Below are 18,431 nucleotides of genomic sequence, written 5' to 3'. Positions count from 1 at the left end.
CCCAACTTAGCAGCCAGCCTCCTCCCACTGTAGGTGACTTTGGGTGAATGTACTCGTCATGGGTGGAGCAGATGTCTGTGCGCCCAGACAGTTGAGAGGAGCCAGGTATGATGATGGCAAGCACACGGGGCTGGACTTGGGAGACCTGGGTGGAGATCGGCTCCATCACAGTTGATCTTGCTGGGCTCTAGGGCCGGGATTACACCAACTGGTTCAAGAGGGTAGACCACACCCCTCAGATGCTTTGAAATGTTAGAAAATCAGCAGTGGAGGCCACCATTTTCTTCCTTTGAGGTGGCCCTTGGCCCAGGTGGTTTAGAGAGCGGCAGTGATAATGAATGCCACCAACAGCAATTCCATGACCTCGACCAGCTTGAGTCCAGATCACTTTTCCTGGCACGAGAGGGCAATGGTGGTAATCATGGGGTACCGAGGAGTCACTGGGTCCCAGCAGCTGTGCCAGGCTCCTCATGAGCATCGTCACCTTGACTCCTCTCAAATACTCGGGCAGGCACATGTGGCTATTGTCCCCACTTGACAGAGGAGACTGAAGTTGATGGAGACTCAGTCCCATAACTGATGGCCGGTGGGGCCGGGACTGGAGCTTGGTCTGTCTAACTCCAGGGCCCAAGCTCAGGGACCTGAAGCATGCATGGCCGGATGACGGACTAGCTGACTCGTGAGTTCTCCAAGTCAGACACCATCAGTGCCACTTCGTTGTGGCCCAGAGGGCTCGTAAAGGCCAATCGCTCATCTCAGAGCTCTTCCTGAATCCTCCGGAGAGGAGTTCCATCTGGTGAGGTCCTGGCTAGTGGTCCATCGGGTCAGAGTACCTCTCACGGGCTCCCTCCTGCTCACCCAGCAGCCTCCCCACCCAGCTGCAGAGTTGGAGGAGAAACCCTTTCTCTCCTGGGCTGAAACTGTGTGTAAACTGCAGCTCTGCAAACTCACTTCTCAGGGGCAGCCTGCTAGCCAGTCCCACCTGCCCTGCCTGACGGAGGGCCGGTTCCAGAATCAACAGCACTGTACTCCTGAAAGTATTGGCCTGGCTTTACTGACGCTGGATCTGTCCACTCCCAGAGACAGGCACCTAATAAACCAGAGACCGTCCTTCTAATAAATAATCATTGATTTGAATCAACTCATTTGCCTCTGCGCGCCTCTTCCCTCCCGTAACTCCTAAGCACCCCTAAACCTATCTCTGGGGACCACTGACGTGCAGAGGAATCAGAGAAGCCCAGGAATTCCCAGATATTATGAAAACATATGGTCCCTGGGACAGGTCCACAGTCACCCCCAGCAGAGTCGGGACACATAGGCAGGGCCAGCGGTGTGTCCAGTCTTGCCAGCACAGAGTGTGATGTGGACATCACTCTTGATTCATGGAAAAATAATCTAAAAGAGCCCTTGGCTGGTCTCCCACAGGATCTGCCTTGAGGGAATGACTTTGAGTTTCCGAAGGGACTTGGAAAAATTATCCTCCGTTGTCCCCATATGTGAAAAGTGACCATGTTATGAAGCGAGTTGTTTCTCACCCAGAGCCGGGGGTGTGTGTCTGTGCATACGTGTCTGCTCGAGGGGAATCTGGTCTCTTCCCAGCCCTGACCTTCGGCCACGTGGAAACTCACTGGGGCTCTGCATCAACACCGACTGTCGCAGACCCGGTCGTGAAACCAGCCGCCGAAGCCACTTACCCACTCAGAAAGGGCTCCCGAAGTGCCTTAGTTGGCCACTTATTCAAAAGGCAGCATGTGAGAGGAGGCATCAGAAGTCCCGGGTTCAAGTCCTACCTGAGCCATTGTTTTTTCATCCGTAAAGTGGAGCCGATGATACTTGCCATAGGGAAGTTCGTGAGATTCAAGTGAGACACTGTGTCTCGAAATCCTCTGTAAAGTAACATAGGTTCGTCGGGGATTTTTAATAAGCACTTGTTGGGCGCCCGCTATGTACAGGGCTCGGCAGTAGCTGGCAAGGGGAACAGAACGACTGGTCTCATTGTCATCCCCAGAGTCGTCCCTCACAAAGGTCATCCAGCCGCTTCCCTCTTCCGTCCTCCTCCCCCATCCAGGGAGAACCGGGCGCCGTCTACGCCTGGCCGGTGAAAGCGCTGGTCCTTCTGATGTGGCTTTCACTAGCCCTAGCTCCTTCTAGGAAGGAGTGTCCTGAAGGCCTTTTATTCCCCTTTGTGCCTCTGCTAAGCTTCCCCAAGAAGTGTTCCTTTCTGGAGCGAGATGTGGGACACAGCTTGATGTCACTCTTCCTTTGCCTACGTCTGCACGGCATCACCAAAGGTAAGCCCCAACCCCTGTGAGTGTGTCCACGGGAAGGCTGTCGGGGACCTGCCCCACCAGATGTTTCCCAAGGAATCAGCTGAGCTCTGATATTGTCCACTTCCGAGCTGTGCGACTTTGGGAAAGTCACCGCCTTGTCTCAGTTTATTTGTCCATCACATGGCTATAAGCAGAGCTTCTGTGATGTGCGATGGGTGGGAGGGGCCTGTCGGCTTTGAAGGAGCACCCAGCTGCCAGAGGCTGCATTATTGCTGTCTCATCAAGTGCCCTGCTTCTCAGAGCAGCATCCCCTCTCAGTCACTCGTCTGCTGGTTCGGGAGAAAAGTCTGGGATTGTGTGCCAGACTTGAGCTCCCCCAACCTCATACTCTGGACCTCTGGACCCGGGGGCGAGGGAGGCGGGGAGTGACTCGGAAAGAAGAGGGAAATACTGGAGACTGTGTTTCAGGCAGCCCAGCAGGCCGCCCAGTGAGATCTCTGCATCTAAAAGGACATTTGAGAACTTTTTCAAAGCCATTTCCAGTTATCCAGATAAACCTAGTAGCTCTAAAACCCAGGGACAGATGATGGAGCCCAGACAGCTTTGTTCAAGTTGCTCCTAGACACTCCAAAGACACTGATTATCTGATCCCAACCTGCCCTCCTAGGGCAGCATTGCGGGGGTGGGGGGCAGGGAAGCTTTGGGGGAGGTGCTCGTAATGTCCCGTTTGGGCCCCACACACCTTCTGGTTCCAGGGGCCCTACCGTTCTCAGCGTCTGACTTCCTCCTTTTCCTCTCTGTGAGTGAGATTTCCACGATTCTCTTAGGAATAAATCCATAAACCTGTTCCCTTTGTGTTTCTTCCAAGGCAAGGATCTGGAGGAGTTAAAGCACATTAACTTCTTCCCTGCATCCTGGCTGGTCCGGGTTAAAGCCAACCATTACCACGCAGTGAGTGGCCAGCTCAGCAAGGAAACAGTTAGCAAAACGTATTGCCTTTCTGACTTTGCTTTTTCCGGAGATGTGTTTTGCATTTGAAACCTCTGGGCCTTTGAGGTGGAGATATCTGGATTCTCCGCCAGGGGATGTGGGGCGAGCCAAGCCTGAGAAGGGGAGGAGGAAGGGGGCCCAGACTTGGAAAGGCAGGTGTTTAGAGCATCTATCCTGTTGACCTGGAGAGTTAGATGGGGTCGGGGAGCACCAGCCACACCGCCCTTCCAACCGAGTCCCCGTCAGACACAAATGTCACAGGCTTATTACTGAAACCATTTTTTTCATGCAGAGAAATTGAAAGAAACTCGTACCCTCAAACTCACCACCCACAGACAACCACTGCTAACATCTCATTGCATTTTATTGCCTTTCTCCCTTTTCTTTTAAATACACTTAATTAAATGGGCTTCCTAACACCATTTTTAGTGGCTGCAAACTCTTCCACCAGGATAGTCTATGACCAATGCTACTTTGCCATTCCTTCGTTGCAGAAAATTAACAGTGTTTCTGATTGTTAGCTATTATGAATGACTGTATGGAGAACAAATTTGTACATCATGGTTTATTTTACTCTACATGGAATTATTTTCTTATAGAATATTTTCAAGAGTCGAAGATACTGGCCCAAATTATTCTTGATTTATGTTAACAAGTTTGGGACCAAATACTCTCCCCTGTGATAAATGAGAGTGCCTCATTTAGTACGTGTCCAGCAACGTGGCCTTTCCATTTCAGATCACTTTTGTTCATTGAGAAGAAGCAAACAACGGCATCTCATTTTTAATCATGCTTTCCTTTTATTACTGGTCACTAGGAATATTTTTCCATGTGGCATTTCTCCCTTTGTGAATTGTCGGTGCAAACTGTTGTACTTTTATGTGTTTCCAGTTTTGCATTTTTAGCGATGAAGTAGGGCAGTGTTTGAGTTGTGACGATTTATGAGTCACCCGTTAAAATTCAATTCAGCTCAACAAATACCTCTTGTAATGGGCAAAGCACGGAGCTCAGCGGCCCCGCGGTAGATGAGGGCTCCGTGGAACCGGGCGTCTCTGCCACGGAACTCAGATCTGTGCTGTCACAGCACAGAGCGGGGCAGGGGACGATGACCTCGGAGCCGGACACCTCAGGAAGTCCCCACGGCCCTCTTCATGTCCGTCCGACCCTGCCCACTTCCTTCCTCTTGCCCCCAGTTGCCAATGTCACCCCCCTGAAATCCCAGCCCGCACGTGGAGCCCCCAGCTCTTGACTGCAAGGCTGTGATCATTCTCTGCCTCCCGGTCAGCGTGCTTCCCCAGGAACTTCTCTTCTCTGAAAAGCATCCTCTGAAAGCAACGAGCATGGCACCTGGCACCACGGAGGATTTCAATAAACCCTGCAGACTGGCCGGATGGCCGAGAGTAGGGTCCCCAGACAGACCGTCTCTCGAGCACAGTGGGGTCGTGTGGATCAGTGGGCCGATGTGAGGGTGATGCCAGGGGTCAGGCTGCCAGTAAGCTGTGTGTGTTTCCCTTCAGCTGGAGAACGGGGGTGACATGACCTACTTGAACGACCTCGCCACCCAGGCCATGAGATTCGGGCTGATGTTCAACCAGGTACTGATCACGGGTTCTGAGCAAGGGGAAGAGCAGTCCCCGCATGCACTTGGCTAAGGACCTTCATAGGGTCACTTCTGGCAGGAAGGCCAGGGCAGAAGAGGTAGCCACAGGCATCTCTTCTCCACCCTAAGAAATTATCAAGACAGGGCCTAGGACTGGCCGCTCAGAAAGCTGATGCACACCTCCACGTTCTCCTCGCCGTTCTGGTTTTCCGGGGATGGAGGCACTTCCCTGGGACACAGGACTTCCCATTCTAAAAGCAGGAAAGGCCTGGGCAAACTGGGGTGAGTGGGTCGTTCTTTTCCCCACAAACATCGAGAGATGCCCACTGCCCGATGACAGAAACCACTCCAAGCCTGGGTTTGCGGTTACGAGGCCGAACCTACTCTGGGCGGCAGTTCTGATGAGCACCAGAACCAAAGCAACACTGGGGTGGGGAGCTCGGCCGCACGGCGTCTGGTGGTTCGGTCACCATGGGAGCGTCTGGGCTGGAGGCTGCCCCTGCCTTCCCTGTGATAGGCACAATTCTCTGAGAAATCACTGATTTCCTCCAACGTCTTTAAAGCCAGCCCAGTAGTGATTTCAAAAAGAATTCGTGTTTCAGGGCCCTGGGACCCTGAATCTATCATCAGAGATTCTGCCTGGGTCAGGCCTGGATGCGCTGGGTCCACCCCCTTGCTTGCAGAGACAGACTGCAGACCACAGGGGCAGGACACTGGCAACGCCATGAGCATGGAGTGTCTCTTAGGCCTTTCACACTGAAGCAAAATGCTCTCCTTCCAAGTCTACGGGTGACAGGTCATCTAAGATCATGCCTAACTCATTGTTTCCCCAAGATCGTCACTGAACGCTAAACTGTAAGACTTGTGAAGTCACTACAATTTGGCTTTTCCTATGCTTCCGAGGCTAAAATTGTTTTAAATCAGTTGCCAAATTAGTCACTTTTGTTGTAACTAGAATTGATTTTGCCATGTCGTCCTGCTTTTCAATGCCAATGATTTTTTTCCCCTGTCACTTTGTTGTTTATCTTTCCCAATTTAGGAATATACGACTCATTCAAAAATGATCGCTATATATGGATTCTTCTTTGAGATAAAGGGAATCAAAAATGACACTACCTCTTATAGTTTTTACATGCAGGTAAGCAGGACAAAGCACAGGAGAGGTGTGTCTCTGAAACAGCCTTTTAGGTTCAGAGCTAATGCACACTAAATTAACGATGATTGGTTCATCATTAGTTAACAACTAATGTGGGACGTGTTGTAAGGCTGGTGCTAACCGTGCTCATAGATGTGATGTCACTTGATTTTTGTGAGGTTGCTGTTGTCAACCCGTTGATCAAATGAGAACCTCAAAACTCGGCGTCTTCTCGTTCACGTGGCCTCTCTCGGCAAAGCCAGGGTTCATTCTAGACCCTGACTCCACGTGTGGGGCTCAGTTCATCTTCAGTTTCTACACGATGGGAGATGCTTTGCAGATGGCCATTCTTCGTGGAGGCCACCGTTAGTGCCCACAGGGGAGAAGGAACGGTCTCGTTTAGAGCGGCAAAGCAGGGTGGCAGACAGGACATCAGAGAAGTCGGGAGGGTGAATGGCTCTGCCTCCGTGCTCCTGCTGGACTCTTAGAAGAGGCAGGAGGGGACTGTGTTCAAGAGCGGAGAGTCTGAAGTCACACTGCCCAGTGAGCCGTACGATCTTGGCAAGCCCACGAATCTCCCTGTGTCCAGTTTCTTGACCTTCAAGATGTGGAAGGTAATAGGACCAACCTCACTGGATTCTCAGGCGTATTCATGAGTTAATTTGTGGGAAGGGCTCGAAACAGGGCCTGACACGTAAAGCTCTCCATAGTAATGACATGGACAATGACGACTATGATAACAGGCCACTATGTTCCACTGAAGGTTTGCTATCTAAGTCTCAAGACTTCAAGCTCCTTGAGCAATCATTATTCACTTTTTATTATCATCACTAATCGCAGTACCTGGAACATAGGGGAAGTATGTTCATATCATGAATGGATAAATGAATAAATGTATAAGTGAAGAGACTTGAAGCTTAGGCCCCACTTTGCCACGCCCCCGTTACGTGCCCTTGAGCAAGCCACGTCTCTTCCTTGGGTCAGTCCTTGGTCCTCAGTGACTAAACATTTCCCTACGTAATGGATTTTACTGGACGGAAGAGATGTTTTATGTAACGACACCAGTCCAAATGCTCTTATGAATACTACGTTAGTTTTAAAATTCTGGCAAAGCGATAGCGAAGACCTTCCAATTTAGTAAGCTTGATACAATGGCGTTTCTCTGGGTTGGCCAAACCCTAGTCCACTGGCCAGTGGTTTGCCTATGGTCAGGGATCAAATACCAACTGACTCAGCAACAGTGGCGCTCAGGACACGAGCCGTGGGGAAATGCTCCCTGCATAGTTATACGGGAGGGTCGATGTGCCAGGGACCAGGCTTCGCTCACTCTGGGTCACTCCAGTGTCAGTTCCATCTAAGGTGGATTTGCCTGCCTTGCAGAGGATAAGGCACACCGACGTGGACTCCTCACTCTGCGAGCACGGCCTCATCAGCCTGCGGGCGGAACGCTTGGTCAAGTACGAGATCACAGCGCAGACCCTGGTGGGCGGCAGGTGGCAGGAGTTCAGGACAAACGAAATCATGCAGAAGTTTCGGTTGGTCAAGACATCCTGCAAAAGCCACGTGAGTGTTTGTCTTTTCTCTTTCTGTGCGGTTTTGCTTTCTCTCCCGGACCCCTTTTTGGGAAGGCCTGGCTTCATTTCTCCGGTGACCTGCAGGAGAAGCTTGCTCAGTTTCTTAAGGATTATCACAGCCCCAAATAATGCTAAAGAGAAACCTCCTGGAATGGAAAGCCAGGGATGCTGGAAGAGGTGCCCCGAATCAGACTGATGTGGGTCGCACCAGATGCTGGGTGTTTTTCCAAAGGGAGAAAGGTTTGGTGGAGTGTGTTTGCTGCCACCACCTCCACTCTTGCCAGGACGTCACCCGTCACTTCTACCGAAACCCACAGCCCGACCCACCTGCCTCCGTGGGCCAGGCCGGCATCCAGGCGGATTCGGTACCCGGCCTGGCTCCTGATGGCTACAATCCAAAAATTGCCGGAGAGCTTGTCTGTGGCCCTAGGAGGAACTCCTAGGCGGTCTGGGGCCTCCCGTGCTGCCCCGTGGAGAATGGGACTTGGCCTTCAACCAGAGGGTACTTCTCAATCCTGGCCACACATCAGAAGCACCTGGCCCTTTGCGAAGTCCCCAGGCCTATGTGCCAATCAGACGAGACCAGATCTTTTGTGGTTGGGCTCAGGTATCAGTATTTTTTTTTTTTTAAAGCTTCCCAAGTTATTCTTCAAAGTGTTAGAAATCAGAATAGCGGGCGCCTTTGTAGAGGCGGGTGTAAGAAAGGCTGGGATGTTGACCAGGACAGGATCTGAAGGAGAAGTCTGACATCCCTGAAATGCTCTTTGACACGGCCGGGGTGGGGGTCACGCCGGAGGGCTTACTTGTGAAAATTCATAAAGCGGTATCTGTAAGATGTGTGCACTTTATTATATTTAAGTTATACTTAAGTTTTTTAAAATTGAAAAAAATTTTATTTTAAAGACCATCCCTCGGTGATTCTGCTGTGCAGCTGGAGCTGAGAACAAACACCCTCCATAACTGCTCGCCTCCCTCGTCCCTCTCCCCGAGGGCGATTGTGTTTATCCTAAAAGTTCCATTTTGTTTTGTTTCATCTTTTAGGTCTTGAAAATCCAAACTGTGGGCAACCCGATCTACGTGAGTTTTTCATTCCTCTTCCCAGGATCTTGACTATTTCCAGAAAAATCTATGAAATTTTTTCTTCTACTGGTCTATATTAAAAAGAAATAAAATGGCATTAAGGGAACTACTCAAGTATTCAGGTGACCTCCCTAGTTAGCGATGATCCCATTAGAACTTTTGCCCATTGTTCTAGTCCGTTCAGGACTAAGCCACTGGGTGGCTTATAAACAACAGAAACGTATTACTTACAGTTCTCTTACAGTTCTGGGGTCTGGAAGTCCAAGGTCAAGATGCTGGCGGATTCAGGGTGGTGTCTGGTGAGGGCCGTCTTCCTGCTGTGTCCGCACATGGTGGAACGGGCCAGCGGGCTTTCTGAGGCCTCTTTTACCAGGGCGCTAATCCCATTTGTGAGAGCCCCACCCGCCCAATCTAATTCCCGTCACCTTCCGGGGTTAGGATCAACGCGTGAATTCTGAGGGGACACATTCAGACCGTCCAACCCACATCTGTGCCTTTTGAGCATGGAAAGCACCAGAGCTGTGAGTCCATTTGCCATCACCGACCCCAAAGCACCTTGAGTCCTGCCCTAACTTTTCATGCTCCTGGGGATTCTCCGATGGCAGCACCAGCAATAACAACACTCTACTTGGAGCATCACACACTCCTTTTTCATGATGTCTCTGCCAGCTGCGCAGAACAACACACCTGGATATTGTCCCTGGCAGTTTGAGCTCAGCCAGAACAATAGATGGGAAGGGAGCAGTTATAAAGTTCAGAGTGACTTACTTTACTTACCATTCTCCCTTTTTAAATGGACCCTGTAGTTTGGGAAAAGTAACGTAAGTATCTTTCTTTCTACTTTGGAGATTTGTTTTCCATTGCAGTGTGACAAAGTACCACAGTTCAGTGGCTGAAAGCAACACATATTTATTATTTCGTAATAGTTGTGGGGTCAGGAGTGCCCTGTTCAGGGTCTCACAAGCCTACAGTCTAGCTGCAGCCAAGCTGTGTTCTCATCTGAAAACGTGACTGGGAGAACCCAGGTCCGAGCTCACGAGGTTTTCGTCAGGTCACTTCCTTGCAGCTGTCTGAGGACCTGGCTGCTTCCTGGCTGTTCGGAGAAGCTGCCCAGGTCCGAGAGGCCCCCTGCACTTCCCTGCTACATGGCTCTCTAGATAGACATTTCAAAGCATGGCTGTTTATTCCGAAGGCCAGCACCAGTCTCTCTCACTCCAGTCTGCTAAGAAAGAGTCTTGTAAGATAATCACGAGAGTGACATGCCATCACCCATAGTCTCTGGGCTAGAAGTAAGTCACATGTTCCACCCACACCCAAGGGGAGAGGAGTATACTAGGGGTCACCTTAAGGTGTGTCCACCACAGTGTGTTATCCAGCGTCATTGGGAATTTGATGGAGCATCACTCTTCCCAGCAGAGGACCGATGCCCTGTGCAGAGTGACCTGGGAGAGAGAGAGACCGGGGGAAGGCAGCCCAGTGGGAGAACTGAAGCAAAGGAGCCGGGCGTTGGGTCTGTTATCAGACGCATCCTCGCCCCCGCCTGCAAGCCCTGTGCCATCTCGCTCACCAGCTCGCTTCTGGCCTGGTCCAGCCAATGGGAAGCGGTGACAAGTACTTAGAGGGCAGGAAACCAGGAGAAGCAGGGACTTTTCACCCTCTCAGCCACGAAGGGCATTTTCCAGCAGGGGCTGTGTCTCCTTCATGGCTCCAGATCACTCTGCCACCATAGCTTCTACCCCATAGCTTCCTGCTATGTTTCCTGCACCTGTCAGATGAGCCTGCTTCTGATTTTTTGTCCCTGCGTCCCTCCAGCCCCCAGGGCTGCCAGTCCCTGGGTTGCCTCGTTCTCCTCTATTGTCCTTCTTGGTTCTTCCTTCATCTGAGTAATCGGTTCTCTGTATTTATTTTGTTTGAAATCCCTAGGGTAGTTTCTGCTTTCTAGAGTTATTCCTGACATAAGGGGTTTTGATGAGCTTGCAGATGTGGCCCATTGGGGTAGATCGTTAGAAAATACGGCCTCAGTAATTCCATCCGAATGGCAAGGACTGGAGTGAGGCAAGCGAAGCACCCACCTTGGGTCAAAATACTCAATAATCCAGATCATACGACTTTAATGAAATATTTTTAAAAATCGAAAGCAACACAAAAAAATCTATGATGCAGCTCAATGACTTACCATAAGGTGAACATACTCAAATAACTAGCACTCAGGTCAGAAACAGCACAGACCACACCGCAGACACCCCACTTTGTGCCCCCCAGTCACTACCCCTTGAAGGTAAGCGCTATCCTGACTTCCATCGCCCTCGCCCTTAACTAGTTCGGCCATTTAGTTTGAATATTTAATAAGCAAAGTCAGACAGCTCGGACTCTCACGCCTGTGTTCTTTCATTCTGCGTCATGTTGAAGAGATCCGGCCACGTTGGCACAGGGAGCTGCAGTGTGTTTTTGAGTACGCCTGCTGGTTTCACTTTTTAAAAATGAAACGTCACTTCTATAAAATAACGCAGGCTCGTCAAAGGAGAATGAGCGAATACGAAGAGGAAAATACAATCTGCCGGGGCTCCCACTACTCAGAAGTTTGGCAGGCGACTTTTGGGAATCATTTTTAGGTGCGTTCATGGTTTCCTTCCCACTCGAAACGGGATTATGCAGGACTTGCTTCCTTGGAAGGTGACTTTTTCTTTTTCTTTTCTCAAGAGTTAACCGGGATGGCCTCTGTAATAGAGGAGCGTGGTATCTGGGGAAGAAAGCGTTGGTATATTTGTCTCACCTCCAAATTGACAAATTGCGCGAAGTTCAAAGAATGAATTTTCTCTTACCCTCTGTGGATGTCGCTTCCTGTCCCTTTTGGAGCAGTGAGGACCGCAGGCCTCGCCGCGTGGGACAGCCCCGTGACGGACCAGCCGCTGTGCAGACATGCAGGGCTTGACGTCACTGGCTCTAGGAAAAGAGCAGCCTCGTGACATTTACCCCAGTCCCATGGGATGACAGGGAAGATAAGGACTAAAAACTTCTGAAAAACCAGTTTGAACACGTCCAAGAGAGATGAGGCCTTTGGGAAGCACCGCTGAAACATGAATGGTTGTGCTCTTTCTAAGTGGAAAGACTGGCCTAGCTTAGGTATTCGGAATATGCGCCCAGAGTTTGCAAGAGAGGCAGAGACATGCAGAGCAGCAGCGGAACTAAACTTCCAAGGGTCCAAAAGCCCAAAGCTGGGGGCGTAGGAGGAAGGGATGAGGCAGGGGCCAGAGGGACTGGGCTGGGTCAAAGCTTGGCCCCCAGAATCCGTGTGTTTCCGTTTCCTTCTAAGACCCACTGAGAAGAGGGGAAATGTTTTAGGGTGCTTAATTCAAATATATCGAACACCTACTATACACTCAACAGAACTGTGCACTGAGCATCTGGGGTGCAGTGGGCCACACTGCGCAGGGGGTGTCACATGTGAAATCATTAGATTCCGACGGGGAGATTGGACGGGGTGACAGTGGTCTCACTGAGGAGGTAACACATAGAAGGGCCTTGGGGGAGGGGCAGAGTCCTCACCGGCGGAGGATTGGTGGCAAATGGCGCACAGGTGGAATTCAAACCGCAGAGAGCAGGCTCACCCCCAGCTCCAGGCTCTGGGACTATGTTCACCAGAACCACGTGGGAGCTGGCGCCAAGGCAGGTCCCGGGGTCCCAGCTGCAAGGGGCTGATTCGCAGTGTGGGAGTCACCCGGAAATCTGAAGCAGGAGGTCTGCGATTGCACCCAGAAAGGACTCAATCTGAAAACATCCATCCCACCGCAGAGCTCCCCACTGAACCCACACATCCGATTGTCTTCCTTAGTGACGAAAAAAAAAAGAAAAATCCAACAATAACAAACAAATCCTCTGACTATCTCACCACACTGGCTGGTTTCATTTTTGAAAACAAATTTCCTAGAATGTGAAATAAATAGAACCTCGACGAGGCACTCTCCTGTGGGCGAACCATCCACTGTAACACGGGGAGGCCAGCCCTTCCCGCTAGGGGGCGCGCTCTGCCGCGAAAAACCCCAACCAGCATTTCCGTGGCAGAAAGGAGCGACATAAAAGGTCGTCTTGCAGCAGGGGGTGGTCCTGCCGCCTCCTTGCTCACGTTTGAGAGAGAACTTTTGTACCTTCCAGGTGAGGCGGAGTTATTCGAACACTCACAGTGTCGACGTCACAAAAATCTCTGAAGTTGAGAAGCATAAGTTACGGGACAAAAATGCTAAGATCCTGACAAGCTCTTCTTACAAGTGAAAATGTCTTCGGCTAGAATTTAAAACCCTACAGTCAACAATGTCCAAAGCGGCGACCATGAGGGCTGGTCAGCATGACACCTTCTGTGCCACGTACATGACTTCTCCCTGTGTGCCCCTCCCATCACCCGCCTCTCCCTCCAACCCAGATGGCCCAGAGCTCGTGCTGTGCACAGCGACTCTTGGGTCCTGAAGTGGGGCAGACAAGGGTTGGAGTCCTAGCTCTGCTCCCTACTGGTGGTCTTAGGCAAGTCACCTAACCTCTTGAGCCTCCGAATCCAAACTGAAATTGGCAGTAAAACCTGTGATACGTAGCAAATCAGCTGACATGTGATTATAAAGCACCTGAGGCGTAGTAGGCGCCTCATACAATTTATTCTTGCTTCTCCCTCGCCGCTTGGCGTCCCTTAGTCCTTGAAGGTCAGGATAGATGCCGTGTGATCGTGGGAAATCTTCCCTTCTCTGGGCCTGCTTCCCCCTGTGCCAAACAGGCAGGCCGACCTGGGTACTCTTGGTAGACTTTCTAGCTGCATCATTGAGTCCTCTAACTCCATGAGTGGAGAAGAACAGAAGCAAATGGTCAAAACTATGAGCCAGAAGGAGGAGAGAGAAGGGTGAAAAATGAACTATCTTGTTTTCCTACAGGCTCATCAGAGTGAGAATGAATTGGGAAGAGTGAGAGGTACTTTTTTTTCACCTCTCCTCTTTAGAGGGTTTTGCATCCAGGCAACTGGTGTGTCTATAGGACCAGAGAGGAGAGAGGAAGTTTTTGGCCTTTTAAGTCTAGGATGAGAAGGGGAAGAGCTGGGCACGGGGGCGGACTCCCCAGGGACTGGGTGGGGAAAGTCTTACATCCCATTTGCACACAGGGGACTGGTATAGAAGGCAGTAGAGCCTGACTCACAGGCCCTAAGGCTTTGAGAGCTGGGAACAGGGAGGGCAGATTCTCCTGGAGGAGACGGAGAGGGGAGAAACCCCCGTGAGGGAAACCTCAGGGACAGTGCTGTCCAAAAGAACTGCAATGGTGGACGTGTCCTATATCCACGCTGTCCCACACAGTAGCCACCAGCTATGTGTGGCCACTGAGCACTTGAAATGTGGCTAGTGTGATTGAGAAATTGAGTTTTTAATTTTGGTTCATTTTAATGCATTTGAATGTAAATAGCCATAAGTGCAAGGAACTCACCATGGAATGAGGGCTGACCCTTCTAATTTTGGAGACCCTCCAGCATACCCGTCCTCTCGGCCTCTCCACAAAGCCAGAAGCAGTGAAGCAGCAGTGGCCGGCCATGCCTGCGGCTCAGCCTGCAGCCGCCCCACACATCTGCCAGGACTGCAGGGGGAAAGGAAGATTCTAATGCCAGGGGAGAACACTCAGTTCTGTAGCAGGGGTCCTGATAACACTCTGCTCCTTCTACCTGCGCAGATGGTTATTTAAATCCAAATAAATTAAAATGAAATAAGATGAACAACTTAATTTCTCAGTGGCATTGACCATATTTCAGTACGCAGTGGCCACACGTGGCTAGTGGCTACCGTATGGGACAGGGCGGGTATAGGACAGAAGGCTCCCATCGCCTCTTTGGGACTCTGCTTTCCTTCTCTGACTCATTCATTTATTCCACAGACTTCGAGTGGGCTGCTGCTGTAGGACAGGCTTGGGTTAGGGTTTTAAAGGTGAACGAGACAGGCCTCACTGTCATGGAGCCTACCACGTGGAGAAAGACAGTGTGGATGGAATAATTGTACAGCAAATGCCAGAGGGAGCCCAGTTCTTTGGCAGCATAAAGCATAGAAGCCGGTCGAGGCCCAGGGAGCGGCTCCCCAAGGAAGTGACACTTAGTCTGAGAGCTGAGGTAGGAGTGGAATCGAAACGGGTTTGGGTAGAGAAACCTCTCACACACCGCTGGTGGGAACGCGACATGGCGCAGCCCTTGGGAAAAGTCTGGAAATTCCTTGAACAATGAAACACAGAGTAACCGTCTGATCCAGCCATTTCAGCAGGTACGTGCCCAAGAGAAGTGAAGACGTGTCCACATAGCAACTTGGACGTGCACGTTCATAGCGGCATTATTCACAGTAGTCTAAAGGTGAAAACAACCTGAATGTCCATCAACTGATGAATGAATAAACAAAATGCGGTCTAGCCATCTAATGGAATATGATTCGAACTGATAAAAGACCACCAGACCCTGGGAATGTCCTACAAGCCATGCACTGAACACTTTAATGGGTGAAATGTATATGAATTATATCTCAATGAAGCTGTTAAAAATAAGAAGAGGAGGAGCTGAGCATTCCAGAATAGATTCAGCCCAGACAGGAGGTACGAGAGAGCCTGCCACCTTTAGCAGACATGGAATAAGGCCACGTGGCCAGAGTTGGCAGAGCAAGCACAGTGGCTGGAGCTGTGGGTGCTTTGTATCTGGTCAGCACCTGTAGGCCACGTGACGGATCTTCATCTCTTTCTGGAAAGCAGCCAAGATTATTGAAGAGTTTTAAACTTGGGCCTACCCTGATGAAATTTGCATTTTGAAAAAGTCATTCTAGATCACATGGCAGAAGGAGTGGAGTCTGGCAGAGCAGAAAGGAGCACGTTTAAGAGGCTTTTGAGAGACCAGGGAGAGGTGAGGGGGCTTGGGCAGGAGTGACGACTCTGCCAAACAGGCATAGAGCTCAGCCTCCACTCTGTCCAAAGAGAACGACCATCCTCGACTGGCCTGCGTGACTGTTGGCTCTGCTGCCAGGTCCCAGGTCACCACCCGGGGACATGACTGTGGCTACTCAGGGGACAGAAGGCTTCTCTGCTATCGCATATAGTGTGCACTCTTCCAGACGAGGCTGCACCAGTTTGTTTTATTCCCAAAGGGCACTGGCAGGTGGCAGTGTAAATGATACCACCTTTCTGAGGACAATTTGGCAGCATATTAGAAAAGGGCTCGGGATGGAACCTACTGAGATGGATCATTACGATAATGGCCCCAGTGACTTCCCCCCGCCGGAGTCCATGCCCCTTGGCCTTGCTGTGCCCCTCATCAAGAGACAGTGTCTATTTCTCCCCTCTTTTGAATCTGGGCCGGTCCTGGGCCTTGCTCTGGCCAAAAGATGTGGCAGAAGCAACATCATGTGAGTTCCGGAGTCTGGACTCAAGGGACCTTGCAGCTTCCGCTCTTGCCCTCTGGGAACTGGGGGATCAAGCCGGGCGGCAGCCCAGACTAGCCTGCTAGAGGCTGAGAGGCCATGTGGAGAACTGAGGGCCTCAGCTGAGTGCCAGCACCAATTCCCAGAATTATGAGTCAGGCCACCGAGAACCTTTCAGCCCAGTGGACCTTCCAGTGGAATGTAGCTATGTGAGCGACCCCAGAAAAAGCCACTAAGTTTTGAAGAGGTGTGGCCTCCAGCAATAGATACTGAAATACATACCCTCTTAATTACACAAATCCACTTTCGGTATTTATACCAATAACAATGAAATCCGGAACATAGCCAGTGATTTAGCGACAAAGGTGTTCCTCTCAGCGTTGCTTATAATACGTAGCAGCAGCAGGATCCCACATGTTGGACAACAGGAATTTGAGAGACTACAGCACCTCGGACGTAGACAGTGCAATCAATGAGGAGTTACTGTTGAAGCATTGTCGTGGCAACAGTTCCAGAACATAGTGTTCATTGGAAAAACAAAGCAATTTCTAAAAGCACACACGACCCCATTGAAATCTGCGTATTTTAAATCTATTTTAATATGAAGTTGATGAGTCCGAAGGCATGGGCAATTTCGACGTTACACTGCTCCCTGGGACTGGACACCATCATTTCTCTTCTCACCCACAATCCTCTGCTTCTCTGTGTCCGAGCCATTTCCCGCTGGCCAGCTGCTGACGTTTGAGAGGCAGATTCATCCACTCTCAGAGCTGGTGTGAGTTGCAGCAAAGGTAACTTCCACCTTTCTTTCACTGCACAGGCTTTCCTGGTTTCTCGGCCACCCAGGGACATCTTCCCCTGAGCCATTTCTCACCCAAACAAGGGGACCTGATTTCCTCCTTAGATGCCTTTACGGAGGGAACGTCCAGGTGCAGCATGAAGAAAAAACCAGCAGGAAGCCAGGAGGCATGCATGGGACGGCGGCTGGCAGCCAGTGAGTTGTCATGTGTCCGCCTGGCGCACCAGAAAGGGCCCAGTGAGTCTCAAACACAATGATTAACTTTTCTTTAATCTCTGCATCACTGAACAGCACAGCCAACTGCTTGGCCTCCCCCGACAAGCTCAGCGTGAGTCACTCGATGTCTTACTGTGGCCTGAGCAGGTGCGGCTGTTCCTTTATGTACCCTTGAGATACCCAGGGAGTGAATTATGCTTGCCGTCCTCCTCCAACACCAACTAAATAGCAAATCTACAACGTCTGATTTAAAACAAAATAACATTGCTTTAAAGTCTTTTTTCTGCTGGTTCAGAGCCAAAGGGATGAGTCCCGTTTCTTTCCCCTTTTCCTGGCTGTTGAACCAAGGTGGAAGGTTTTGGGGATATGAAGCAGCTCCGTAAGTAACAGGAAGTTTATTAACTCGTGGGTTAATTGAGAAAATCATTTACCAAACCACATTTGCACGTGCTGTGTGAACAATTCTTGAACTGCCGTCAAGACCGGGCCCCAGCTGTGGCCTAGCTCTTTCTAGCTTAGCTCTTTCTTCTAATGTGGGTCACTCCTTAAACTAGGACAGTCTGCAGGTGTTCCCTTCATGCTCGCTCAACTCTTACCCCTTGAAAGAAAGAGGAGGACCGGAGGCCTGCTCGGGCATGGGGAGGGGCAGAAATCAGGGAGAGAAAAGCAGCAGGTGTTTTTCGCACTGCAGACGCGTCGTCCGCCTCTCTGTTCCATAATCTGTTCCCTGCAGTTGGAACCACACAGACCTGAGTTCCGCCTCCCCTTCCCTGCAGCCTTCTGGCTGTGTGACTCCCGGCAGATCACCTAACCTCTCTGAGCCACGGTTTCTCGTCCTCTCAGAGCCATCGTGATGATAAAATGAGGTAATGAACGGGGATGGGTGGTAGACAGAATGACGGCCCCAAAGATATCCATGTCCTAATTCTGGAACCAGGGAATGTTACCTTATATGGCAGAAGGTCCTTCGTAGGTGTGATTTATTTGAGGGTTTTGAGATGGGGAGAATATCTTGGATTATCCAGGTGGGCCTGTTTCAGGGGTCTTCATTGGTGGAAGGCGACAGACCCGAGAGGCAGACGGTGATGAGTCTATGGACACAGAGATTGGGGGATGTGGCCACAAGCCAGAGAATGCCAGCGGTTTCTAGAAGTTAGAGGAGGCAAGGAACAGATTTTTTATCGACGGCCATGATACCCTGAACGGGCCTGATCTCGTCTGATCTCAGAAGCTAAGCAGGGTCGGGCCTGGGTAGTACTTGGATGGGAGACCACCTAGGAAGGCCAGGTGCTGTAGGTGTTGAAAAAAAAAAAAAAAAAAAGGAAGAGAAACTTTAGCCCCGTCAAACCTCCAGACTG

At 50.6% G+C, this 18,431-nt stretch overlaps 1 protein-coding gene and 1 pseudogene across 1 annotated transcript in view; both read left to right on the top strand.

Moving 5' to 3' along the window:
* Nucleotides 1-8,679, top strand: part of BTBD16 (BTB domain containing 16) — a 41,554-nt gene extending 32,875 nt beyond the window's left edge. Inside the window, exons 12-17 of the mRNA XM_039870798.1 lie at nt 2,200-2,291; nt 3,139-3,221; nt 4,778-4,855; nt 5,900-5,998; nt 7,376-7,558; nt 8,611-8,679. Of these exons, the coding sequence (XP_039726732.1) occupies nt 2,200-2,291; nt 3,139-3,221; nt 4,778-4,855; nt 5,900-5,998; nt 7,376-7,558; nt 8,611-8,679 (604 nt within the window). The remainder of the gene's footprint in view (nt 1-2,199; nt 2,292-3,138; nt 3,222-4,777; nt 4,856-5,899; nt 5,999-7,375; nt 7,559-8,610) is intronic.
* Nucleotides 8,680-18,253: 9,574 nt separating this feature from the next.
* On the top strand, nt 18,254-18,372 carry LOC120608907 (uncharacterized; annotated as a pseudogene).
* The last annotated feature ends 59 nt before the right edge of the window (nt 18,373-18,431 follow it).

Source organism: Pteropus medius, unplaced genomic scaffold (assembly GCF_902729225.1).
Source record: "Pteropus medius unplaced genomic scaffold, Ma_sr-lr_union100, whole genome shotgun sequence".
Lineage (NCBI taxonomy): Eukaryota > Metazoa > Chordata > Mammalia > Chiroptera > Pteropodidae > Pteropus > Pteropus medius.
Note: the sequence above shows the minus strand (reverse complement) of the source record. Positions and strands in the feature narration are given on the sequence as shown.